Source organism: Syngnathus acus, chromosome 17 (assembly GCF_901709675.1).
Source record: "Syngnathus acus chromosome 17, fSynAcu1.2, whole genome shotgun sequence".
Lineage (NCBI taxonomy): Eukaryota > Metazoa > Chordata > Actinopteri > Syngnathiformes > Syngnathidae > Syngnathus > Syngnathus acus.
This window is the reverse complement of record NC_051102.1, coordinates 2,135,898-2,163,064: the sequence shown is the minus strand read 5'-3', so window position 1 is coordinate 2,163,064 and position 27,167 is coordinate 2,135,898. Positions and strand designations below refer to the sequence as shown.

Genomic DNA, 27,167 nt, shown 5'->3' with positions numbered 1-27,167 from the left:
TGCCGAGCAGACAGTTAGGACCAGCTGGCAGACTGGACAAAAGCACATCTTTACACGAGAGGAACAGGATTGTATTAAAAACATGGCCCCCACGTTTTTTTCATGTTTTCAAACGACTTTACTAGTTCCACTATCTTATGTGACGTGTATCAAAGACATACAAAGCGGTGTGGCAGTTCGAACGTTGGTTTTAATTTTCTTTTAACCAGGGGTCCGTTTTGGGCAAAATGGTTTGTGACATTTCCAATGATGGTGTATTGTGTCTTGGATGCCCCCGAGGCCTGTGAGTCATGCTTCAAACGTTTGCGCTTGTGACATGGAGAAAGGAAATAAGAGCCAGATGCCAACAGATATCCACAAGCACATGGCTCATGCAACACAACCTGCTCTGTGTGTGTTTGCGTGTGTGCGCAAGTTCTTTTCAGGATTCAGGTGGGACATGAGTGATTTCGCAGTGCCGACTTTGCGTCAAAGTCTCCTTAATGTGTTAACCATTCTCACAGATGTGTCAAAACAGGATAACAAAACTGGCCCTGTCTAACACACAGTGAGCCCTCTTGGCTTTTCATTGCTTATCCGGCCTCTTATTTTCCGCATTACATTGACACTGCCACAAAATTAGATGTACTAGGAGAATCCAAAGATGTCCCTAACCTAACCTCATGGGTCAACTGCCAAATGTGAATAGCTGACAGTCATTTATTTGTGATTGTCTAGATCAGTTCCATTTGTTCACATTGTCGAGCCCAACCGTAACCCAAATCCCTGGCCCAAGTTTACCCAACATTAACTATAATCTTTACTCTAATCGAGGTACTAATTCTGACTCCAACCCTACCAAACCCGAAACTGAACCAACATTTCAAATTCCTGACCCTGAAACTCAAACTCTGAGCCGCGAAAATAAAAAGTCTATCATCTTTGTGTAGGACTGATCTTACCCAGATTTCACCTGGAGTAAATCAAAAGCTAATCATTAGGTTAGCGTATATACTTTTTGCGACACTTCTGTTTGGGACTATGCTTTAGGATTTTCGTAAAATAAAATATGCTAGCCTAATGCCTAACCCCTTCTCGAACGAACACTCTGCTTTAACACTAAGCATAACATCAGCATAGCATTAGCCTAATTTAGCATAAAACTTAGCCAAACCAATGATCTTAAACTGAACAAAATCTCTAACCCTATGTTCATGCCTAAAATTGATCCCGAAACATAACCTAACCCTAATATACGTAAATAACGAGCATCATTTACCAAAAATGTATTGCACATCAAATCCTTCGAAGAGCTGAGCCTCTCTTTTTGGCAATGTTATCAGAACGCGGATGTAATCAAAAGAAAACACTCAAAGACGCACATCTATCTTGCCCCAGCATGCGCGTCGGTAGAGGAAGCAATTACGATGCATGTGGCGTCACGATTAAAGGCCTCAGTGTGCTTCGTCGGAGTCCACCGACAAACAAAACACCGTAAGTCTATCTTCATAAACGTGATGGTATCCAGATCACGGTGGCTGACAGCGTTTCCCTAACACGAAGCGACGGAGGCAATAAACTGAGCCCTAATTCAAACCTCCTGCCTGCTCACATTTGAAAACTTGTAGCGTTTTAGAAAATTAGCCACCTGGACATCAGTAACCCGAGCCTCATCTCTCAGTGACATAACAAGGGTTACAATGGGGCTATTATAAACAGCGTGTGCAGGGTAAACGGCAGCAATTTGTGAGTTGATGACCCAAAACAGCGTCTCCGCCGCCGTTGTGTATGTTTTTCAGCCAGGCGACGTGACTCACTGTTTTTTTGTTCTTGCTACATTCTTGTCTGCGATGCTGAAAGGGATCAAACGGTTGTAGGCGTTGGGAGTGCCCTAAGACAATTAGCGCAAATTCACAGCACGGGAGAGTCGTTGGCACCTTGTGTCAACATGTCCTAACGTTTTCTTTGTTCAATTATCTTTGTCTGTCACTTTATATAAAAGAATCAGGAACTTTCGATAAATATTGTCTATGTGCTTGGAAGTTTATGAATTAAAGCTGCTAGCAGCGACGAAACCTGATCATTAAATATCACCCATATTAGATAACCCCAGAAAATCTCATCTATTTGTCGAATATACCTGATTCGGAACTATTTCCTATGGACTGTTTACATTTAACAATTTGGGGCATCGATGCTAATTTGTCTCCCCCAAATCATGATCAACGACCCCCTTCAAGCATATGTCCCGCTAACGGAGCACACCCTCTTCTTCATACTTAAGTGTTTCCACATTGACCAAAAGTCGGACAACTCGTGCACCATTAACTACTTTGAAGGCTTAATGTTCCCTGGCACTCGGACACACGCAGAATAAAATGGTTCCATTCTTTGCAAGAAATGGGCGCATAGATTTCACTGTGACTTGTGGGTGATTTATTGACTTATTGCCATACTTATGGCAGTGTTTAGAGAATCATTTGTGCATGTTCCATACGTCATGACGATGAAATGACATTGACATGCAAGCAAAACCAAAGAAAAGCGAGGTAGGCTGTGATGCATTTCTTAGAACTAATAAAAATGTGTTTTGTGTCATTATGAAGAGCAAACAATCTAATTTAGGTACTTTCACCTTGGCATTCCAGTTTTATACAAATCAAGACAGATAAAGAAAGAGAGCACGAGAGAGCACGATGTGATGCCTCCACATCCTTTTGTAGAGGAGTGACATTTTGGAACAAAGGGGCCAGTTATTTGAGGCCTTTTTTCTGGGACAGGCCAAATACTGGTCTAGCTGGGCCAAATCCACCGCCCACGTAGGGTGGGGTCAATGTGGGATGACTCATTCAAATGCAGGCAGGGACACTGGAACTCACACACATACCCACGCACACGCAAACAGTACATACACCCAGACGCACGCTCACTCAGCACAGCATAATAGAACCGCTTGGGTCCAACAGGTCAAACTCTTTTTTACTCATAAGAAGTACTGGAAAGAGAAATAGTGCAGTGTGGCGGATGGGTGTGTGGGTGGATCGGTTGGATGGGTGGGTGGATCGGTTGGATGGGGGCGTAGATCGGTTGGATGGGGGGGGTGGATCGGTTGGATGGTTTGGATGGATGGATGGATGGATGGATGGATGGATGGATGGAACATAGGCTTACAGTACAAAGTGCAACTAATAATCAAGGTATGTGTTTTATATGTGATAAGCACATACAGTATCTTCACATCTTTTGGCCTGAGGGTCCAGATGTATGGTATTCGCAATAATGCTTGGTTTTAGCACTTAGCCGGCAGGTATGCACACGAACGATAAGAATGAAGTAGATGTTTGTCTCTTTTCAATGTCGAGGTGTTCCCAAACATTAATCATGTGTCAATGGTACAAACGCAGTATGTTTGAACAGACAAATGCCATTAGGGACCATAAAGCACAACGGGAAATCTGCCAAACCCCATAACACTTTTAATTTACAGCTTGTTTCTTTTGTGTGATAACACTTGACACTATATGACTTCTGTTGAATGCTTGGTCAATACTTCAGCATCTGTTTGGGCACAGTAAATGACACTGGAAGGTATTGAAAGCATGTATTTTTCCAGGGGGCTTGAACGACACTCGGATGCTTCCCGGCAAACAAACCTCAATGAGATTCGGTGGAAATGATTCTCGCCAATATTTTCATTTAAGACATAGTTGTGTTGATAACTTGGATTTTAATTGCTCCGAGTTGTTACTGAGCAACATAACATTTGTTCGCAAACAGATGCTAATAGACAAACGTCACAAGCTCCCGAGCAGCGAGCCGCAAGTAGCTGGAGGTGATCCAAGCTAGCAGTCAAAGACCGGTAAAAATAACCGATAAAACAGGTGAAACCAATTGGTTTCAGTGGGACTATGATTGTGTGATTGTTAATGATCGATAAGAAACTCTGGAAAACCTTGGATAAAATATATTTGACCATTTTGCCATTTTATACAGTTATTTTTTCTGAGGTATTTGTTCTGTCGAGTGCTTACATACGAGGCAGATTTTAATGAGGAACGCCTTTGAACAGTGGTCTCGCGAAAAGGTACACTGGGAATTTAGTTGTTTGGTGTTTGGCTTTCACTGGTGCTGTGCTGCTAGCTATCAGCGGCTAGCTGCTCAGGAGCTAGCATTGATTCTGTAAAATGTAGACAACCGATCCGAAACGGAGTGGATTCCTAACTGATACACACTAATGGAGAACTGGAAACCTTATAGCGCGTAACGATGTGAAAAGGACCTGCGATGACTAATGGGCTAACCTGTTAGCGGTGGAGCCCAAAATAGGAGCATTGTTCAAAACCCCAAAGATGAAAGCGACCACCGAAGTAGCCTTAAGTTATGTTCCAACTTCAGCGAGATCAAATATACGGCACATTAGCTCGGGGATTGCTTGTGTGTGGTTAACGGCAAACAGATGTCGCCGTACTGTATGATTAGCGCGTCGTAGCATAAAGCGCGTACGCACTCAGACAGGAAAAGCGGTTGCGGCAGTGGCAGCAGCTGCGAGCCATCAACTTGGAGGCAACTACTCAAACACACACGCATGCGGCCGGATGTGCGCTTGCGGAGTGTGTTTATATGCGTGTGTGTGTGCATGTGTGTGTGTGTAAGCAGAAACACATTCAAATATGATCACAGTAATCTCTTTTATCGCCACGATCTCATGTTTAGCCGGCCATCTTGAAAAGTAAACACGAGCAAGGCCTTGAAAAGTTTCCTTACTCGCTCCTCTGCTGTTATTTAAAGAGAACTTCAGCTTCCTGCCTTCTAGACTCTTGCTCTCTCTAGATGGGTGTGGCTTTGAGTGTGGTTTTTTTTTCCCTCCACCAGACAAAGTTGTGCAAGTGATGTGGAGCTGACCGAGGAGTCCACACCCTTCAACTTAAAGAGCAGTGGGAGGAGGTGGAGCGATAACAACAACAACAAAAAAGCTTGGAGCCGTCTGCGCGCCGGGAACATTGTGGAAGGGCTTCTGTTGCTCAAGCATGAGTGTGTGTTGCCTTTTTTGGGACCTCTCCTCGTACCACCGTCTTCATGCCTCTGGTTCATTTGATAAACTATCCCAGGGTTATAGAGGTGAGTGGAGTTTGCATATACTTTTGGGGGGAAGAGGTGCAAAACCAGAAGTGACATTTCAACTTGGAAAGTGCAATTCTAAACTGAAAAATCTATTTTAATATGATTTTCTGCAAATGATTCCATTTGGCGCTGCAGCCCGATGGCCTTACAGACCTGGTATTGATTTTCCACACACTAATATGATGATTTGCGAGTTTTCCCTTTTCTTGTGTAGACAGGTTCTCTGGATTTCTCACGTGACCAAAAACATGATTTTTAGGTCTATTGAATACTTTTAATTGTCCACAGTAGCAAATGTGAATGACTAGTTGTTTTGACTGGCAACCAGTCTCAAAGTCAGCTGTGAATCGTCTTCAAGTTTAGAACACAGGAAGATGCATTCTGTTTGTTTTTAACGTCTTTTTGACTGTAAGTCAGACAAACGTCAAAAAGTTCTCAGTTTCCAGAATTCCTCAAAATTAGTCTGTTTCTATGAATGAGACCGATACAGCGGTGTACACTGCTTAGCGCCAAAAGTCAGTTGTAGCTGGATGGATGACAAAATATTATCAATTAAGTCTGCGCCTCGTTTTTGTGTATATCTTGGTGAAAATTGAATTTAAGTCCAGTCCTTTTTGAGTACCTTGTTGAGATTGAATTGAGTACAGATTGCACTACTTGTATGGCTTTGTGTGTTTAAAAGTCACAGAATAGACTCGCTGCATGAAGTGTTACATGGCCGTGCATACACAATTGGCCATCGGGGCTTTTTCGGTTCGGAAAAAAAAATATATAGTCCAGACCCCTGACAGAAAAAACAGACCTAACCTGTCTCAATTGATGCAGTGCGTAAAAGTGAGATGAGACACAGCTGAGTTGGTTTTATTTCGCGAACAAATACATGTGAATGACAAAATAAGGCGCAAGAGAATGTACGAAATATAAATGCGTTTGTGATGCTTTGTGGTTTTGGGTGTTGAAAGGCAGATTACGGTGCAATTTGGTCATGTTGACGTTACACTTGCGTATAGCGGTGACATTCAAATCTATTTTATTGCTGTGGTGACTTCGCATTAGCATGGTGTCACAGCATTAGCATCTGCGCTAACATTAGATACAGCGTTCACATCATATAATTAATTTTAAATCCATCATTGTCGATCCATCATGACATGATTATTACATTTAAGGCGTAACGCAACACTAGTCACTATTAGTTTAGTTTAGTTTAGTTTATTGTTTAGCACATATTATTATAACAAATAACAGTGCAGGGAGGGAGACGAAGCCTAGGGCTTGTAAGGAGCTCCACTCCTGTATAATCAAAGTGCACAACAAACAAAGTGCTGTGACATCAAATATTATTCAAGTGTTTAAGAAAGAAAAAAAATAATAATAATATATATATATATATATATAAATGAATAAACATCAATGAATAAACACAAGCATAACTAGCTAAATATTAAATCGTCATATTTATATATGCATATATACGAAAGTGAACGTATACATACATAAACAAATACACTATACAAAATGAGAAACAAGAGAAACAAAATTTGACACTTTAGTGATGTTGAAACAATCAAAAAACACCAGGTAAGAAAATAGCTGAGCGGAAGCAGAAGAACTGCAAACAGAAAATAACAAAACAAGGAAGAATCAGGGTATAAATAGTGGTTTAAGTTGATGTTCTTAGTATGGATCAGCTGAGTGCGGTGGAGTAATTTTGGACTGGTAGGATCATGAGTGGAGAAGGTGGTGTTTCAGGTGCTTTCTAAAAGCAACCTGTGAAGATATGGATCGAATATGGATTGGTAGCTCATTCCAGAGTGAGGGCCCTCTAAAATGGATATTGTATTGATGGCGTGATGTTCGACAGGACGGTGGGTGGAGATTGTCCCCCTGTCTTGTAGGATAAGAATGTAATTCCGATACAAATGCGAAGAAATTATGAAAAGTGGCTGGAAGACAGTGTTTCCTGTATATATATTTATGGGTGAGTAGACAGGTTTGATGAATATTTACTTTATCAATTGGCAGTAATGAATAGTTTCTAAACAATGGTGCCGATGGTTCATATCTATTTGAAAAAGAGATCATTTTTAGGAACTTCTTTTGTATGATGAGTAATTTGCTGAGGTATGTTGGATATGTAGCTGCCCAGACTATGTTGCAGTAATTGAGTAAAGGAAAGAGGAAACTATAATACAGAGTGAGATGAGCAGACGGATGGACCAAGGGACAAACTTTTCGTAAGATACCTAGCGTTTTCATGGATCTTTTGCAAACCAAATCAATGTGTTCAGACCAGTTTAAGTGTTTATCTACTATAACTCCTAGGAATTTAGTGCTAGTAACTTGATGGATTTCGTTATTATTTATGTAAATTTTGGCCTGTTCTTTGGGGTAAGATTTATTTATATTGCAGAAGATCATGAAGTTACATTTGTTTATATTGAGTGACAACTTATTTATTTTGAACCATTTTGTAACAGCGTGCAACTCAGTATTCACACGTGCAATGAGGAAATTAAAATCCTCGTGGGTGGCAATGAGATTGGTATCATCCGCAAATAACAAAGGAAGAAAATTTGAACAAGACATGGAAAAATCATTTATGTACACCAAAAATAATAGAGGACCCAATATTGAGCCCTGCGGGACCCCAAATAGTATTTTAGATCTGTTGGAAGAACAACCATTTATATATACATATTGTTCTCTGTTGGCGAGATAGTTTGTGAACCATTTCAGGGCAGAATCGTTCACTCCATATCTCTCTAGCTTAGCGATGAGGATCTTATGGTCGACAGTATCAAATGCTTTGCTTAAATCTAGAAAGACACCAAGAGCGAATTTCTTATTGTCAAGAGCCGTTGAGATGTGGTTGGCAAGCTGAAGCAGTGCATGCTCAGTAGAAAACTTTTTGCGGAAACCGTATTGATGTTTATAGAGAATATTGTTTGTTTCTAGGTGCTTTGCCAATCTTGAGTAAACCAGTTTTTCTAGAATCTTGGAGAAGCAAGGAAGTACGGATATAGGTCGATAATTACCATATTCATTAGTCTCACCAGCTTTGAAGATAGGAATGACTTTAGCAATTTTTAATTCTTGGGGTACAATGCCAAATTTTAAAGATAAGGAGAAAATGTGTGTTAGTGGAATTATTATTGAATGAATAATTTTCTTAATAAGTATGCTTCTGATCTCATCATGGCCAGGGGCCGAGTTTTTCAAGCTCATGACGATGTTGTAAACTTCCTCAACACTAGGAGGGTCAAGAATGGAGAGTGAAGGAAACTGCCCTTTAATAAGGCAACAGGGGCTTGTATCAGAGGTTGAGAAGCTAGATGCCAAGGTAGCGCCAACATTTACAAAGAAATCATTGAAACCATTAGAAATATCTATTGGGTTTGAATGAGCTCTATTCTTCCCCAGCATCTCATTTGGGGTCGATGTTTTTGATTTCTTGCGATGTAATAAATGGTTGATAAGATTCCACGTTGTTTTGATGTCACCGGAGGCTTGTGTAAATTTATCAGCATAGTAAGTTTGTTTGGTTTTCCTTAGTAAAGCTGTAAATCTGTTTTTATATTTCTTGTATGTTTCTATATTTATAGGGATGGGATTTGCAATAGATTTTCTATATAGTTTATTTTTTTTACGTGAAGATTTTTTTAGTTCATCCGTTATCCATGGTTTCCCCTTAGAGTTATTTTTACGACTAGAAGTTAAAGGAAAGGAGAACTCTAATGCATTTGTGAGTATTGTTAGAAGGGAGTGATAGGCTTTGTTGACATCTTGCAACAGGATAACCTCATCCCATGACACAGAGCTGATGATAGATATAAAAGATACCATGTTTTTCTCAGTAAATTTGCGGAATTTCATTTGATCTCCAATATGATCTTTGATTTCAGGACTACTATCATTGTGGATGAGATGGAAGACAGGTAGATGGTCGGATACATCACAGATCAAAAGGCCAGATGTTATCTTGTAGTCTAGAGAATTAAATAGGATATTGTCTATGAGAGTGGCCGTTGAGCTTGTGATCCTGGAGGGTTTGTTGATAAGAGGGAAAAAGTTTCTGGAATATAATGTATTCAGGAAGTCTGCTGTATGTGACTGCTTAGATTCAAGCAAATTAATATTATAGTCACCAAGTAAGACACATAATTTGTTTTCTTTGTTTATAATTTCTAGAGTAGAGTCGAGGGCTTCATTGAAGGTGATTTTATCAGAGTCTGGTGGTCTATATATACATCCAATTATCACATTTTTGTTGTTTATAAGTGAGCAAGAGGAGAGTTCTATAAACACAGATTCTACTACAGTCATGTCAAAATTGACACTTAAATCCTTTCTGGGAGAGAAATTTAAGTTATCAATCACATACAGTGAGACTCCTCCACCTTGCTTGTTTGGTCTACAGGAATGTATAGGAGTGTAGTGAGAGAGAGGATAGCTAGATGTATTATCAACCATCCAAGTTTCAGTAAGAGCTATTACTGAAAAAGAATGTGTTAAGGTTGATAAATAGGTTTTTAGACCATCATAATTTTTAGAGATACTCCGTACATTGAAGTGGACAGTGGAGAATACATTTGTTTGGCAGTGGCCAGGAGGAGTATTGCACAGTTTGTTAAACATATCTTCAGAAAAATATTCACATGACATTTCAACAGATTTTAAGGGAGTGTAATTTGTATCTGGGTTAAGGAAGGACTCATAGATACCAGCATTAGCATTCTCTAGGTCAAATGAATTAAATAGTAAAGAGTCAAGATTCGGTGGGACAGAAATTCCTGCATTTGTGAGAATGTCACTGGATGGCATGAAAAGTGTAGGGGAACTGTCTACCTGAGATGGATGTCCTCCCTGCCAGTCTATTCACTGTGTTGCTTTGCTCCTGAGCTCCTCCTACTGGTTGGAGGTGTAATTATCTTTTATGGCATTGTAGAGAATGAAAATGGACAGCTACTGTGCAGTAAAAAGCATCTTTAGCCAGATTCTCCTAATATGATTCAGTTTATGACTTTATGTAATAACAGAAACGATTCATCGGGTCACTTTAACGTCTTGTGTTAAGCGTAATTATCGTTTAACTCACTGTTGTGAATACAATTACGCAACCGTATTATATGTGTACAACATGATGCAGTAGCAATAAGGATTCATTGGGTCACTTTGCTCATTAGCTCCCCCTATTGGGGTGGAGTGTAATTGTATTTAAAACCATGCTCTGAAAGAAAATTGACAGAAGCTGACCAATGAGAAGCAAGTATCGTCAGGTTGTCACACAGTAAGGATTCATCAGGTTGTTTTGTCTCTAGCTCATATCACTAGCGGGAGCCTATGAGTAAAATAACACAAAGAATGCTTATTGCAATTACATCATGTCATAAACGGAACATTCGCAAATCATCCTCCTTTCACTACTGTTTCACTCAATCAAAAACACATGCTGATTCCTAATGTGTCATGTGTGTGCGTGTCTGGAAAAAGAAAAGCAATACTGCGTCCCACTGTGTTAAAAAAAATGGGTTGTAGTGAATAAAATGGAGGCGTAGCGAGACAATGGCCAGGCGCTGTCGGCTAGGGCAGATGCTTTTAGTGGGAAGTACACACAAAAGAGGTCACGATGGAATTTGAAAGGCAAGGTTGTTGATATACAGCAACCACGCTCAAAGACATTTGGAGTTTTTATAAATGCCCTTCATTAAAAAGCAGTATCCAGCGACAATTCAAGGATACACATGTTGAATCTGAAGGCGATTTAGGTAATTGAAAATAGAGCTCGTCTGAAATGTGTTCCCTTGGCTCTTGTTTACAGAATTGTTTCTGGGTTTTTTTTCCATTCATCGAGAGGGTCTTTTTTTTTATTGCATTTTCAGAGCCCAGTAAAGCTCCTATGGCAACATTTATGTTGGGGAAAGTTTGATTACCGTGGTTGGGCTTCGGGTCTTTTACCTTTTTTGTCAAAGGTTGCATTAAAGCAGATCGCCTACACTCATCACTTTCTTAAGAGGTTTGATTTTTTTTTCACTTCACTGGCTTTAGTGAGGTTGTGGGTAAATTACAAAAATAATATACATGGCCATGTCAAAGATTTTCTTCGCAGTAATATGTTGACTGCACCTCTACTACTCTAAACACAGTATTCTGATTGATTTTGTTTCTTTGTGGGCTATGAATTAAATAGATAAAGACGAATACAAATAGCCCTGTAATCAAAGGCTAGCTTAAATCAGAACAGCTTGCTTACAGATTTGGGGAAATGGGCAGGTCAAAAGAAATGGTTGTGTAATTTGATACTTGAAGGTCATCCACAGAGCCATTTATAGGCAAGCAATTAAAAAGCACACGTTGGTTGCATTGAGTATATCGAGGCAGATGCATTATGTTCTTATTTATAGATGTCCTTTCTGTAAAGGTTTCCGAGTGCACAAAGCTGTAATTTTCCTTTCTAATTCAGACCTCATACAAGACTCTCGGTCCTCAGAGGGCTTTTAAAACGGCATACAGTGCCCGGGTTGCGTGTTAAGAGTTAAATAAAGTTAATGGCCTGCGCAAACCGTTTCAGCTTTAAGTCTGCCGGGAAGTGGCGGTTAGAAATTTTGCGAGCGACGAGTTCCTGCTGAAGTCATTCGGCAGCAGGAGCCAAACCTCAAGCAAATTATTTTTGTCTATTTCACAGGCAAATACGAACCACCACGTGACCTGTAATTACATTCGCATGAAGGCTTTGTCACTGTTGTTGACACCATGTACAAAAAAAAGGGGGGGGGGTAGTGATTGGACTTGTTTGGGCACACGGGGCCTGAAGCCGTGGAACCTGAATAAAATTATGATATCATTATGTTCCATTTGGAGTCATGGCAGATTTGTTGACACAAACCAGTCTGGTAACTTTGGAGTGCAAGCATTTATAACAACCACAGGAAAAACCCAACTCATCCCAAAAAATTATATATTAAGTGAAGGGTATTTCCTTTTCTTTGTGTGTGTGTGTGTGTGTGTGTGTGCGTGCGTGTGTCGGTCACAAATAGGTAGCAAATATGGAGACAGACAAGCATTACAAATGACATCATTGGTGAAGTAAAGACTATGCTGCCATTTTTGTCTTTGCCTGAAGCAGAAATATGTCAAAATGGAATGAAAGCCTTTCATGCTCATCCAAATCTTTGAACATAAGGAGCAAAAAAAAAAAAAAAGGCACAACAGCATCGGTATCAAATACCACTTTTTTTTCAAGACAGGTTACAAATAGCCTAAGGTCACCCTAGGATAAGAACTGTGCTAAGCCCAGACCGATCTTGTGGGCTCTTGGCCTGCCGCCAAAAAAGTGTTGAGTCGACCGTTCAAATCACGGGATAATCACAAGAGAAAGGCCCTGGCTGGTCGCCCTTCAAGGAGGGAGGAGAGGAGCTGATGAGCAGCATGGATTGCTTGGAAGTCATGAGGGCGGCTTGTTAAAAGTCCCAACTTGGCGCAAGTGTTTAGGGCTGGGCAATGTAGCACGACGGGTGTGACCCAAGAGCATTTTCTTTCTTTTGCTGCTGTTTTAAAGAGCAAGCCAGCACTTGTGACAGTTATTCAAGTCAGGGGAGGGGGGGGGGGTGAACATGAGCACCAGGCCTTCTCAGGATGGGGAGGTGTTGGAATGAAAAATGGATGCTATCGAGTTCCCTTGTGTTCTATGGGCTTGTATTTTCTTTTTGTTTTCAGTGTTGTTAAAGCAGAACGCCATACAAAAGGGGACTGGGGACTCTTTATTATAATTTCGGCCCAAGGTCAAAGCCCTCTTGTTTGGTTCATGATTATTCTTGGGGTAAATACCGATACCACATATCGATATCGGGCCGATACTGGCCTTATTTTAGGATATAGGGTACTCGTAGAGGCTGCCGACACCAGTCACAGATACTTAAGGCAAGAAATGACAGTCCTCCTTAATTCTTAACATGAACCTTTATGTTGTGTCCAAAATGGCTCAGCTCATTGTCATAAAATTCAATAATAATTAAATACTTAAATAATTAAGGTCTTCATATTGGAAAATGAAATGCAGCTCAGGCAGCTTGGAGCCCCTCCAGGTCAGTGGCGGCTGGTGTAGTTGTTACAAAGTTGTTGCCTGGGGGCAGCCGCAAGCTAGCAGTTAGCAATGCTGAATGCTGCTTGAAATGTGACAACTTTATTCCACCATTGCCACGTGATTATGTCTGAAAGACAATTAATTAAGCCTCAGGGGTGCGGGTTTAAAATCAATGCACATTTCATTTTGTTAGGCAGCGTTTTACTTTAGGTGTGGCCAATCTGTATGGCTGCGTGCCCATGAATGTAGTACAGTGGGACGGCGTCAGAGCACATCACTGTCCAAAAATACCACACAGAGACAGAGAGAGCGTGAGAGACATGCAAACGCAGTCATCAGAGGATCATTGAGTTCCCGTGACGGAGCCGAGCCCCGAAACGACAAGCCCGCCTGAGGCTGTTTTTGTCAACCACTTGCGGATCCTGATAAACTCGACAGAGGACTGAGACGTTAGTGAGAACAAAGTGTACGCAAAACGCTGCCAACACACTATTTGATATTATAGTGACGTTTTTGCAGGTTTTCCCAAAACTGTTTCCATTCATACAGCTTTGCTTCGACCGGTATGAAGGAGTATTAGAGCCCAAATGAAAGTTTAATTTTTAGGAGATCATGTCATGTCTTTTTTGTTTTTGTTTTTTTGTCACTATCATTAAAATTTGCACAGGAGCATTTTTGACAGCAGTGCTACACCAAAGTGTCTTTTGCTATTTTAGTCTCTGCAATTAATACAGAAACACAATGTCAGCCAATTATGATGTGGATTTCCAAAGATTGCAGCAGTTTACAACTGAACTCATTTCATTTCCGTCACTTCTTTGACTTCTGTGTTTTTTTTCCATTTCGCGACCTGTACGGGCCAGGAAAGCAAACCCGCTTTGTGGCGCAATATTGCAAGCCGTATCTTGTTTGCACATTGAGTGTGTATAAAGCCACACGAGTGTTCATCTGAGGTTATGTTTTCATCGCAAACATTACTCGCTTTTATTTTTTTGCTCTCATCGAACGAGGCTCGCTGCTACCTTTACATCGCTTTATCTGCCGCCAGCAGCAGCACGGAGTTTTCATAGAAAACAGCTGCCGAGCGCTTTGGAGAATTGCTCATATGAGGGCTGTGAAAGAGAAGTGGGGCAGGGGGGTGGCAATAAATATTAAGCAATGAGCTAAGCCTCAAGCCTTCAATAGAACTGTGGGGAAATGGCAGACAACTGGAAGCAGGATGGAGGGGAAAAAGGTCACTTTGATACTCATGTCTTTATTTCATCATCATTAGCTGATCCAAAATATGATGAAGATACTTTTTTTTATGTTCCCTGTGTTGCTGCTGATGACTTGTGTATGTGATCATTTGGACAGATGTGAGGGGGGGGGAATAGATACAATTGGGGATTTGCTCTCATCATACTTTAGTAGAATTAGTAGGATATTTCGTGTTATTCTTGAGTCAGGTACGTGGCTTTTGAAGTTTTATGGACTGCTATCTATCGGGCTTAGTTTGGAGTATTTAGGGTGTGTGCAGAAGTGAGGATGTGCACCAACTCTTTATTGGTCATAAAGGGTGTGGTTTATGAAGTTTGATAAAAAACTGCTATAAAAGAATCCAAAAGTCCATTGAGGTTTTTATTAAGGCATGTCTAGTGGAGGGGGAGTAGTGCCAACTCAAGACGCCTAATTTTGCAGGAGCTGTTAAGAAAAACTTTGTCTCGCATTTGAATAAACTAGGGGTATGCAAACCGGATCCACCATTCACATACAGTACAGTTCATGTTGACAGAGTTTACACAGAGTTGTGCTTATTCAGGTGGAGAGGTGTGCTTTGTGTGTGTCCAAGTGTCAACATTTCAAAAGGGGTTTAAGTCTGTGTGTGTGCTGTAATGAACAAGTGAGGAGATGGATCATCTGCCACTCCAGTGCTCACTTTGTTCTCTCTCCTCATCTTTTCTTTGGTCTGTTTTTTTTTATCCTTTTAGGTGTGGACGGATGTTGGCTGGAGGTTGCTGTCTGCCGAGCAGGATTGTGGGAGGAGGCCGGTTTAGTCGGAGGGATTCCTGGCAGAGTGATTTGTTTTTTTGATGTAATGAAAATCACATTGCCAGGGATTTCCAACCGGTTACAACTGTAACGCACACGGCAATCTCAACCGGAACAGAATGCACTCAGCTGCCACTACATTAGGTACACCTCGACTGTATCGAACATATTCCCTTTTTTTTTTTTTTTAACACAGAACATTTAGGTGGGGAATTTTGGTATACAACATATTAAATGTTAGGTACTTAAAATGTTTATTCTCGTAAAATGGACAAGAGACAATGTTGGCTCTAACATGGGGTGGACAAACTTTGGAAAGTTGATGAAAATTAGTTTATTTAATGGTGTAGTAATAATACCTTGTAAATTTAAATTGTAATTGTCAGGGATTTATTTAGAAAGCAGCTTTTGGAGTTTTTGTAATCACGTTCGTGCGCGAGGCTCACTAATCAACATTACAGCGACATTCCCAAACTGCTGCCTATAATTTAGGCAATCCATGACAAAGTTGTTGTTGAAAATCTTCCATTTGAAGGCTTTTGGGAATAGGAATAATATGCCACACTGTAGCACAAACCATCTGGATGCCTCAAGAGTTTGGACGAGGCGCAGGACTTAGCTTGCTCCGTGAACAGTTCAGTAGAAAATCCTGTGTTCACAGTGGCTAAGTTCCGCTTCTCGCGAGCCTTTCCAGCGTTTTGAAGCGCCGCTGTTGTAACAGCTGCAAAGAGTCAACGTGGGATCAACTATTATGAAGTTAGGCGCTACACGTTGCCCAGTCGACTGCTATAGTAGCAAAAAAAAGCATTTGACTTTTTTTTTAATGTGTTAGTGTGTGTGCGTGTGTGTGTGTGTGTGTGTGTATGGGGGGGGGGGGGGGGGGGGGGGAGCAACTCTGTCAAAGCATTGAAAGGTGTAGATTAAAAATCTGACTGGTGCTAACTGTCAAGATGGTGAAAGGGATCTGTGGCTTTAAAAGTTGTATTAATAAAAAAAATGATCTAAAAGTACCAATTGGTTCTTTACTATGACTGTTACTGCTAATTCAGTATATTGAAGTGCATACGAGTTTCGTAAAGACTGCTTTAAAAGTATGTGATGGGCTTTGTTTTATCCAGGTCAAGTTGGGTGGAAATGTTGAGAGGACGTGAGGCTTAAAAAGTTCTGTTAAGGCTGCTTTAAGAGTGTCCTTTGGGCTTTGTTTGGACTTCTTTGGGACATGTTGGCTTAAGAAGCTGCAGTATGGCAGAGCATAGAAGGAGGGATGGCTGAGTCACACACCGGAAGGAAATACAGGAAATGTCTCATCGGGGGCGAGGGAAACAAGTAGCAGCGTAATTGTGAACTCTGAGCGCAATTGCTATCTGGGTGGTCAACAACGGAAGCTGCATCCAAGGTGACATGTGTGTGTGTGTTTGTTTACTGTGAATGTAAAGCTTTACGAATCCCGGCCACTTCGACCGCAACGCTGCTGATACTCTTATGTAAGGTATTTGTCATAAAAGGAGCAGTGAAAAAGCTCGCAGCCAACAACCGAGGGAAATCCAAGCCAAACGTGAGGAAATAATCCATTTTATGTTCTTTTCTATAGATGGAAAGCTATGACATGTTCATCACATTAGAGCTATAATGAGGAATAAATACCATCAATAAAAATAAAAAAAATACAAAAATAAAAAGTATTTGCCAAAAAACCCAAAAAATGTTAGTTGAAAGATGTTTCAATTTACTCGAACTTTATGTAACATTTGCCATAGAGTGGAAGAGCAAATAGTTGTGCTGCCTGTCACAACTCATTTATAGCATGCCAGATAAACAAAGGTGGGAAATTATTTTGGGACAAGTGAAGTGAAATTTCCCACAGCACACCTGATGACACGGCACAGTTTGGGAATGACCGACCACCAGTTACAATTTCCAGGGAAACCTGGCCACGGTGGCAAGTTTTGCTTGCGTATGCTCTACCTCTCCCCCTAGTGGCAAACAGGCGGCGGTGCGCGGTTGTCTGGGCTCAACCTCCTGTGCCTACTGAGCTGATAACAGTTGGATGTTCACCAAGCACTGGCTCAGTTCAGCAGGAACCGGAGTTAGGCCCCCTCGAAATGGCAACGGATACGCCGCCCGTCACCATCCCATGAAAAATGTAACTTTTGCTTCTTACATGTCAATAAAATGAGTTTGAAAAAAATGAAATCGCTGAATTGTCTAATTACAACTAGTATAATAGAGTGGTACCTTCTATTTTTTTTGTCCTACTCATAGCTGTGGACAATCAGCCTATTAGCACTGCTAATCTCATCACATCGTGCATGTGAAGCATACCTGTTCAAGGAATATCTAATACATAACGTCCGGTTTTGATACCACCATCTGAAAGACTAAAGAGCTGCCAAACAGTTGTCAGCGGACTATAGACAGGCACAAGACTGGAATGTGCAATACCGTCATCAAAAGGCCTGGTGAGTGTTAGGGTGCAAACCCTAACAGTGAGAAGCTGGCATCTAATAGCGCCATCATTTCAGAGTGGAAGACACACAAAATAACCATTGATTGCTCTCGCAATGGCGCTCCATGCAAAATCCTACCTCATGGAGTGAGGATCATCACCGGAAAAAGAGGTAAGGAAGCAGCCTCAAAGTACATGGCAAGACCTTAGCAATCATCTGAAGGCAATTTGGATATTAATTGCCCGAAAACAGTTGGGATTCATGCTGTGCCAAAAAAAGAAGTGAAATATTGAAGTGGCCCAAGAAGGTGCTGTAGTCCGATGAAACTAAAAATAAGCTGTTTGGGTATCAAATTGACCTGCTATGTTTGGAGGGTAAAAAAATCCATTAAAAAAAATGAAAAAAGTTTAAAAGTAAAAAAAACAATGCTAATGTGAAAAATAGTCATATAAGAATTACCGCAGGAGTTAGCAAAGAAACAAACAGATAAATGATAAATGGACAAGCGCTTCCAAATATACTTAAGTAGAGCTCTTGCAAACACAAAAGCAGTATTGGAAAGCAGTTGATGTCGGACCTCCAATATGAAGAATCCATTCATGCAGTGACAATTAAAAGATAAGACACTGGTTAATCACATTTCCAGAGGTATGAGGCTATGCAAACAATCCTCTTTAGTATTATCTCTTGCAGTATGCATACGGATAAAAAAAAAATAATGCTTGAATCCATTTGCGATATTGCTCGCCTAGTCTGTTTCCGACAGTCTTACTTTGATGATGATAGTGATAGAAGATATGCCTAGAGCCAATTCGGAAATTGCAACGAGAGGTTAAGAGACGACGACCTTTAAGCTTCCTTGACTAACCCAAACGATTGCTGGCCCATTTGATCATATCAAGTGTGTATGTGTGCCATTGGGAAAATCTAATAGAGGTTATCTGACTCGTATAGATTCAGATCATAACAAAATTAATATTTGCTATCTTAGTCACACTCAGCTCTTTTTTTGTCTTCCCGTCTGCCCATTTGAAACAATGACTCATTCACCTCATCTATGTCACATGTAAAAGGCACTCTAGATATAGAGTGTATTCTCTTTATGAAGTGAGAAACCAATTTATTCAACACATTAAAGGATGCTGAAAAGCCCTATCTAGCAGTTTCACCAAACCGTCACAAAATCGCCCCAGCAAGTGAGAAAATGTGCTTTGGCCCGATGTAATCAATTTTTGGCTAAAGCTTCCGAAGATGTCTTATGAGGATATGTACTTTGGATTATGTAAATGGTGGATGATTACTTGTAAATCATAACAAAAATATGTCGCATAGTCTACATAGTATATTTATTTACAATCACGTTTATGATATAATGTTCTCCACCAAGGGTCACCAGCAGGCAACAGTTAGCTCACCAGTAAAGGGAGATTGTGATTTCCAAGAAATGTTGTAGGAGTGACTGAAAGTGTAAACAATTTTATAGATTTATAGAGGTGAACTATTACAGTTGTTTTTGTCCTTACTATTCTGTCTTCCCTTTGACTTTGCTTGAGTTGTAGTGTTGCAAATGGATATTATATATATTAATTTAATTTCAAAAAGGCTGGTGACCCCTGTTCTAAACAACATAAAAAAGTATATGTACAGTAAGTCTTTGTCAGGATATGTTCAAGGGAATAAAAATGTAAACTACCTGATATTTTTCAAGATATTTTGTTGCTATGTGATGATGGACATCTCCTCCCGTTCCCGACTTTCTGAAAGTGTATTCACAACTTTCCCCAAGTATCTGCAGAAAGCTCGCCTCAGGTCCTCGGGCTCTTCCTCCATTTCAGAGTGAATGAGTGGAAGCCTGCTCAGCTGTGAAGCTGCATTCAGAAAAACAAAAACATTTGTGAGGCCTACTTCATTTAAAATATAGAAGGCTTTGAAAAGAGATTACCTAAAGGCAGTCGACCTTCTTCTATTGCACTGCCGGGCTTGTGATGTGCAATGAGCAGACACTGGCTGTCCTGCAAGCCCTGCGAGGAGATGAACATCGAGTGCCAGGTCTCAATTTCTTTCAAGTGGCTGGGAACGTCGGGGTTAAAAATGATCACCACACCGCTGCAGTCCTTGGTAAGCGCAGGCCAGCATGATTCAAATCTGAAAAGGTTGTAACATCAAATGTATCTTCATGATGGGAATTAAGTGATATAAAGGTTTATTGAACACACTTGAAGTCGCCGGAACAGTCCCAGAGCTCAACCTCGCATGATTTTACATCACCATAACCATCCAGTTGTGATTCAAATTCTAGTATCCTGCAAACAAAAATATATAAATACAAAACATCAGAAAACTACCACTATTAATATATTAATGCAATTACTTGTACCTCAAACAAGAAAGTTGTTGACATTTGTGGATTGTCATGTAGCTCGTACCTGACTGCTTGAGTGGGTCTGTATTCGCCTCCCACGTTTTCTGTTGCGTCCGAGAGAAAATTTGCGAGGACGGTTTTGCCACTCTGAAATGGAAATCGTTGCATTACAAATTTTGAGAGGTCCATTACATATTTACAGAAAATGTGGGTAGTGTTTATTGATTTGTCATTTACTGCAGTTATAACCGAACACATGTGAACTAACAGCTACGTTGTGTATATTTACTTACCTCATTTGGCCCAATTAGCAGTATTTTAGCTTTGAACATTGTGGTGACAAGGCTCGAGATGCATTAGCCGTCAAGCTAACTGCGATTTAAGCCACAGCTGCGCGTTTTCTTCAGCAAGTGTCAGTTGCGTCAGTGATATACGCCTGTATGTTGATTCAATGTTAATTTTGAAACGTTCAGCTAGTAGAAAATAACAAAATAAAAACAAATACTCGTAAATCTTTGTAGCTTTGCTTGTTAGCCGATCCCGCGACTGTAAACTTCCGTTTAGTTTCTATGGTTTCAGCCAATGGCTGCGTCGCTGTCTGCTCATTGGTTGTCAGGGAATTAAAGACAGCGAAGCACCGCCTACGTTTCCTCCTGTGAAACGAATCGAAGACGAGGGAAAGTCGTGACGTAACGGTATGGTCCCTCGACTAGCCAATCACCTTCAAATCACCGAGCTTGATGAAGTGGGCGGGTGTTTTGGAGTGTTCGCCATACGAAACGAAACCAAATCCGTGAGTAATGTATTTATTAACAACATACTGCTTATTAGCAATTGATTATAGCGAAGCTGTCGCTTACGCGGTTACTTGTGTACGGTAAGGTTCACAATTTGATTTAAATGAAATGTTTAAACGTCATAAAGGGGCGGCTGGGAGGGCGTTACACCACGCTTCGCTCATCTCCCTTGACGACACAAACGATAATACTTTCATTCAACTGAGTGCATGTTTACAATGTTCGGTGTCTTTTTTTATTCTTGCATTCATGACAGGTATTATGTGTCCCGAGGATGAACGGCAGAGTCAGCCTCCTGGCTGCAGTTTTGGTGTGACACTGACTTGTGGAGGCCTCGAAAGCTCTCATGAAGCCCCCAAGACCATCTGGATGAGCTCTAGTGGCAACAGAACTCCACAGGTTGAGATCCACTGGTGAGGAACATGCATACATACATAGCATGCGTACTCAGAAGTCTGTCATTGTGGAGTGACAACCACAAGTGGCCTCAAAAATGACCCTCGGCTATTCTTTTGCTCCATATTCCATATAGTCCACGTAATACTGATGACAATGACAAAGGATTTGGATCATTCATGAAGAGACTGTTGGATGCCGAAGCTGCCATCATCTCTGCAGCCATGCAGATTGCGTCGTTCAAAGACGTCCTGAAAGTATGTTTCGACTTGCGTTGTGTCCAGAGCAAACAAAGTACTGCAGATCCCTCATGTTTTCGCTTCTGGTTTATCAAAGGATTCACAACCATCCGCAGTCAACAAACAGCGCATGGTGAAGCAGAGAGGACTTTTGCTCCAGAAGATGGAGGACTTTCGTCAACTCAACCAGGTTGTGCGAAAAAGACTGAACCAGCTTCTGGATGAGGAGGTTGGTGGTTATGCATTTGATGATCAGCCTTTCATGGAAAGTTTACAAATGTTTTTTTTCTGTATAACCAGGCTAATCGCATCGATGCGAGCACCAAGATTGATGCTTTGCTGACTAAAATCCTACAGATTGAACGTGAAAATCAGGTGTGTTATTCGAAGAAAGCACACAAGTAAAGCCAGAATCTCAAAACTGTGAGGCAGATGTTCAAAATAGTTTTTCACTCCAAAATCTTCCAAGGGAACACATATACTTTACATTTAGATGATATAGCCTTGTGTCCCAATACCTTTGTCCAGGTAGTGTGTCATATCTGTTGTATTTATCCTCTGCAGCTTCTAAAAGGTGACCTTGATGTAACAGAAAAAAGGGCGGAGGAGCTGATGTTTCTGCAGCAAAAGGAACAGGTGAGCGTAATACTGTATGTGTTTTCATTGTCTTTTACTCGGCTCAAAGGTTGATGGAAAAATAGCCCTATTTAAAAATTCCTTCTCATTTCCGATGACCACAGGAGAACATCAAAAGTGCTCTTAACATAGCTAAATATGCAGAAGGCACTCGCGCCCGTATACAGGGGCAGCTTCGCAACAAGGAGGCGGAAAACAATCGACTGACCGTGCAAGTGCGGGTAAGAAGCTCTCAATCTGTTCCCCCCTCCCCGCCCCTAAAGTCATCATGTTGTACCACATGCTCCTTTTCTAGACACTTGAGCGATCCCTGACTCAACACAAGGCAGAGATAGACGACCTGAAAGCGTCCCTGACGGCTCTGACCGAGCAGACCTCGCAGGAGAAGGAAGCCCTCAAAAAGGCCTCGCGTGTGCACAAGCAGAAAGCCGAGCGCTTCGAGGCCACCCTCAACAAATGCTTGAGTCAGCTGCAGGAGAAGGTGAGACCGCTGTCCATACTCTTGACTCTCGTCGCAGACTGGAAACATTTTTTATCCTGGAGCAGCACGCCCAGCTGTCAACTCTCCAAGAAAAGAGTGAGACGTGGAAGCTGGAGAAAGAGCAGCTGACCGAGGACAAGCACAAACTAACTGCTCACGTGGAGTTACTGCAAAAGTAAGTTAGGACTTGGTTATTCAATTTGTTTGAAGTTGCATAAAAAAAGCATTACATTAGACTTCTGCTGACAGAAACACTGATATGTCTCCTTTAACTTTGATCCTTGAAGGCAAGTCATCGGCATCCCAATAAGACTTCAGAAGGACATGCAGAGGCAGACAGCAATGGTGAAGGAATGGGAAAAGGAATTTAAGGAAAGGAAGGAGCAGGAGGATAGGGAGGAAGACTGGGGGAAGGCAAAGGTGGAGAAGGAGAGAAGAGAGTTTGAAGACCGGGAGAAGGAGGAGTGGGAAACCCGGGAGAAGGAAGGGGTGAGGGAAAGGGCGGAGAGGGAGAAGGAAAGGTGGGAGTGGGAAGACCAGGAAAAGGAATGGGTGAAGGAAAGGGCGGAGGGTGAGAAGAAGAGGAGAGAGTGGGAGAAGGAACGTGAAGAGAGGCAGGAAAAGACAAGAAAACGAAAGAAGAGGGCAATGGAGAAAGCTAGGGGGTGCAGCTCCGAAAGGGAGGAGCCGCAAGGAGAGAGAGTGGAGGAGACGGTGGATATCCCCGCGAGACATGACGGTGTGGCGCAGCAGTTCCAAAGCTGTGAAGTGGAAAAGGAGAACGACAGCGGCAGTTACGCCACGCTCAAGGTACAACTCGGTTGGACACACCTCTAAAATCAAACCGAGGGATGTGCAAACTTTTGTGCTCAAGAGACACCGTTGATTTATATCTATTCCTATAAGTCAATTTTCCACAATGTGCCACCTTTAAAAGTGTCACAAAATCTACGTAATCTGTGTGTGTGTGTGTGTGTGTCACGGCTGTCCTTTGCCCAGTTGGAGGAGCAACTTGCTGAATGTGAGGCAGCCCTGGTCCAAGAGAAGAGTATGTCGGGTGAAAAGGACCGCATTGTTGAACAGTTTCAAAGCCAGGTTAGTATGACAATGAGAGTGTTTGACCTGTGATTGGTCCGCATCAAATTCTGGGTTCACCCCACCCCTCGCTTGACGTCAGATAGGATAATGATTGAAAACAAATGGCTTAATAATTTGAACTCTGTGCTTCTTCAGGTTGCAGCACTTGAAGCAGAGTTGAGCAATGCGAGGCTTCAGTTTCAAAACCTATCACAGGATTGTCAGAGAATGGAAGATGGAGAATATTCAAAAGCTGATGAGGTTTTTTTTTTTTTTTTCTGTTGTTTACCAAATATGTCCTGTGATTGGCTGGCGACCATTTTAGGATGTCTTAAATGTATTAATGGCATTTTTAAGCGACATGCAGAGCGGAGCCCATCAATCAGGTTTGATGAGACTTTAGTCTAACCCTCTGTCAGGTGAGACAGCAGCTGCAGGTTCGCGTGGAAGAGCTGCAGCATTTACCTAAAATGCTGAAAGAGACCGAGATGAAGCTGCTCGCTTGCCAGGAGAAGCTGCAAACCTCCGAGAGGAAGTGCTCAGAACAGGCAGAGGATATTAAGAATCTGCAGAATGAGGTAGTAAGGAAGGGACTAATTGGACACCTTGGGCCCATCACCATGGGGCAAGAGAACGTGAAATGATTTTAGGGACAAAATCAGTCTAATGTAGAATTTGATTCAGTATTTTTTTAAATAAAATAATTTCATAGACAAATAACTTAACTGGGTCATTATAATAAATGTAGACATTTTTGGAAAACTTTAATCCATCCATCTTCTTCCGCTTATCCGGGGTCGGGTCGCGGGGGCAGCAGCTTTAGGAGGGACTCCCAGACTTCCCTATCCCCAGCCACTTCATCCAGATTCATCCCGGGGGATCCCAAGACGTTCCCAGGCCAGCTGAGAGACATAGTCTCTCCAGCGCGTCCTGGGTCGTCCCCGGGGTCTCCTACCGGTGGGACATGCCCGGAACACATCCCCAGGGTCCAGGAGGCATCCTGATGAGATGCCCGAGCCACCTTATCTGGCTCCTCTCAACGTGGAGGAGCAGCAACTCTACTCCGAGTCTCTCCCGGATGACCGAGCTTCTCACCCTATCTCTAAGGGAGAGCCCGGACATCCTTGGGAGGAAACTCATTTCGGCCGCTTGTATCCGGGATCTCGTTCTTTCGGTCACGACCCATAGCTCGTGACCATAGGTGAGGGTAGGAGCGTAAATCGACCGGTAAATTGAGAGCTTTGCCTTTTGGCTCAGCTCTCTCTTTACCACGACGGATCGGTACAGAGTCCGCATTACTGCCGACGCTGCACCGATCTGCCTGTCGATCTCGCGCTCCATCCTCCCCTCACTCGTGAACAAGACCCCAAGATACTTGAACTCCTCCACTTGGGGCAGGATCTCATCTCCGATCCGGAGAGGGCATTCCACCCTTTTCCGAAAAACTTTAATGCATAAAATCCAAAATATCTAATATGATTTATCTTTAAGATTTTTGTTATAATTAAAACAAAATAATATCAATATATTATCAGTTGATCCATTATTCATTCTCTTATACAATCAAAATAAAAAAGGCAATACATCTCGGTCATTTTGAAAGGTCATTCTAAATGTCAAATAAATGAGTCATACAGAGGTGGCTCAGTGAGGCACTGGTTAGCACATCCGCCTCACAGTTAGGAGGGTGCCGGTTCAATTCCACCTCCGACCCTCCCTGTGTGGAGTTTCCATGTTCTCCCCGAGCCCGCGTGGGTTTCCTCCGGGCACTCTGGTTTCCTCCCACATCCCAAAAACATGCTTGACAGGCCGATTGAGCACTCTAAATTGCCCCGAGGTGTGAGTGCGAGTGCGGATGGTTGTTCGTCTCTGTGTGCACTGCGATTGGCTGGCAACCGGTTCAGGGTGTCCCCAGCCTACTGCCCGATGTTCACTGGGATAGGCTCCAGCACGCCCGCGACCCCCGTGGAGACGAAGCGGTACAGAAAATGGATGGATGGATGGAGTTATACAGAACCTCTACACCAAACAAAATGTCATAATTTTATTAGTTGTGATTGTGTATTTACAATTGAAGAGACATTTTTCAACTGAAGAAAATTGGTTAATAGATTAATACACGCAGTTCATATTTGTAACTGATAACATCTACCTTTTGAAATAACAGCTGCAGACTCAAGTGAATTTGGTGAAATCCACTACAGAGCTGAGAGAGTCCAGTTCAAAACTGCAAGAACAAGTGGACACCCTACAAAAGTAAGGCAACCCCAAAGACTCAACTAAACCAAATTGCAACTTGCACATGAAGCCTGACTCCTAAATATTCGTTTAGGACGCTGGAGGAGCTGCGCCGAGAAAAGCTGAAGCTGGAGCAGAAGCTGGAGACTCAGGAGCAGGCTCTTTGCCACAGCAACCAGCTGCTTGAGCAAAGCTCCACCCGATGCACAGACCTCGAACGCCAGCTGGAGCAACGGATGTCTGAATGCCAAGCGATCAACCAGCAGTTGGCACAATGCTCAGGAGACTTGTTGAATTTCAAAGAACAGGTACTTGGATGCAAGCAGACTACCAACAACCCCAGAATGTTACCTCATCTTCTGAACCAGGAAGTAGCCAGCTAAAAAAAACTAACACCTATCTAACTAACACCAATCCATTTTTGTTGTTGTCTTTTTCTAACCCTAATCCCAGAAACACAAATGGTACAGTCCAGAAACTTATTACAAATATAGTTGAGATTATATTGGCCACCACTACCCTACCGTCACAATGAATAATAATAATCGTTACATTTCTAGGTAAAAAATTTCAAAGAGCAAGTTTTGTCCAAAGACGAGGCCCTTCAGATCACCGTTAATGAGCTGAGGCTTCTCCGTCAGAGCAAGTTGACGGTGAGAACCTGACTTCGTCTCGTCCTCACACCACATATGTGCTTAATTACATTAAACCCTGAGATGTCTGTGCCCATTTAGGCGGAGAAGAAATTTGAGGCGCGTGTCAAAGAGCTGCAGTTCAGCCTGGACAAGTGCGAGAGCCATAAGAAGAACATGCAGAACTACGTGGACTTTCTCAAAAACTCTTACTTGATGATATTTGAAGATCAAATATCCACTTTTTGGTCTTCAACTTTTATGAAATGACCTTTTCAGCAAGTGCTATTTATTGTTATTACTTTTCGAGGAAGCAAAGTGTAAGTTTAAGTGGGAGTTTAAGATCAGGGTTCGAGAATAATTGTCAATTTTTTGTACATGTGAAGCCCTTTGAGACTTGCCTGTGATTTAGGGCTATATAAATAAACTTAACTTGACTAAAAAAATTAATACACCGTAACAATTCTGTCTCACCATTTTGAAGCTCGGTGTTCGGGTCCTCTCTCTTAGGATGTTTTCCACATGTTTGGTTAGTGAAGGTTTCTTGAAGCATGATCATGAAAGACTCCTGTGAATGGCGATTTGTCTGTATGTGCTCTGTACTATTACTACAAATTTTGTTTGTTGTGTTTTTGTGTTGAATGAATA

General features: G+C 41.8%; 2 protein-coding genes and 1 long non-coding RNA gene across 10 annotated transcripts; 2 read left to right on the top strand and 1 right to left on the bottom strand.

Annotated features, from left to right (window-relative positions):
• Positions 1–4,859: 4,859 nt before the first annotated feature.
• On the top strand, positions 4,860–27,063 carry LOC119136690 (outer dense fiber protein 2-like). 7 transcript variants are annotated; one of them, XM_037275334.1, is made up of 17 exons: positions 4,862–5,097; positions 21,077–21,233; positions 21,353–21,473; positions 21,553–21,684; positions 21,756–21,830; positions 22,020–22,091; positions 22,196–22,312; positions 22,387–22,572; positions 22,638–22,747; positions 22,860–23,382; positions 23,572–23,667; positions 23,806–23,910; positions 24,069–24,227; positions 25,817–25,905; positions 25,982–26,198; positions 26,450–26,540; positions 26,622–26,752. In XM_037275334.1, the coding sequence occupies exons 1-16, from the start codon at positions 5,007–5,009 to the stop codon at positions 26,504–26,506; spliced, it is 2,307 nt and encodes a 768-aa protein (XP_037131229.1). In that variant the 5' UTR covers positions 4,862–5,006; the 3' UTR covers positions 26,507–26,540; positions 26,622–26,752. The 7 variants fall into 7 exon arrangements, with proteins under 7 accessions (XP_037131231.1, XP_037131229.1, XP_037131225.1 ...); XM_037275330.1 differs by having other exon boundaries at positions 4,864–5,097; positions 25,982–26,195; positions 26,448–26,540; positions 26,622–27,063; XM_037275331.1 differs by lacking the exon at positions 4,862–5,097 and adding an exon at positions 20,740–20,816 and having other exon boundaries at positions 25,982–26,195; positions 26,448–26,540; positions 26,622–27,063.
• LOC119136746 lies at positions 14,316–17,393 on the top strand. The gene is made up of 2 exons (XR_005100793.1): positions 14,316–16,049; positions 16,105–17,393. It is a non-coding gene; the product is annotated as an uncharacterized LOC119136746 (long non-coding RNA).
• ift22 (intraflagellar transport 22 homolog (Chlamydomonas)) lies at positions 18,986–27,067 on the bottom strand. 2 transcript variants are annotated; one of them, XM_037275443.1, is made up of 5 exons: positions 26,994–27,067; positions 20,088–20,170; positions 19,878–19,964; positions 19,604–19,806; positions 18,986–19,529 (listed from the first exon to the last, which is right to left on the bottom strand). In XM_037275443.1, exons 1-5 carry the CDS (start codon positions 26,994–26,996, stop codon positions 19,381–19,383), a joined length of 525 nt encoding a protein of 174 aa, XP_037131338.1. In that variant the 5' UTR covers positions 26,997–27,067; the 3' UTR covers positions 18,986–19,380. The 2 variants fall into 2 exon arrangements, with proteins under 2 accessions (XP_037131338.1, XP_037131337.1); XM_037275442.1 differs by lacking the exon at positions 26,994–27,067 and adding an exon at positions 20,317–20,751.
• Positions 27,068–27,167: the final 100 nt, after the last annotated feature.

Bases quoted from the DNA above. Each gene is read 5' to 3' on its own strand.
- LOC119136690 (XM_037275330.1), top strand. From the start codon at position 5,007: ATGAGTGTGTGTTGCCTTTTTTGGGACCTCTCCTCGTACCACCGTCTT. The intron at 22,573-22,637 runs GTGAGACCGCTG...ATCCTGGAGCAG, and splicing joins TGAGTCAGCTGCAGGAGAAG to CACGCCCAGCTGTCAACTCT. The intron at 26,541-26,621 runs GTGAGAACCTGA...GTGCCCATTTAG, and splicing joins TCCGTCAGAGCAAGTTGACG to GCGGAGAAGAAATTTGAGGC.
- ift22 (XM_037275442.1), bottom strand. From the start codon at position 20,355: ATGTTCAAAGCTAAAATACTGCTAATTGGGCCAAATGAG. The intron at 19,965-20,087 runs GTACGAGCTACA...TTTTGTTTGCAG, and splicing joins AGACCCACTCAAGCAGTCAG to GATACTAGAATTTGAATCAC. The intron at 19,807-19,877 runs GTGTGTTCAATA...CAACCTTTTCAG, and splicing joins GACTGTTCCGGCGACTTCAA to ATTTGAATCATGCTGGCCTG.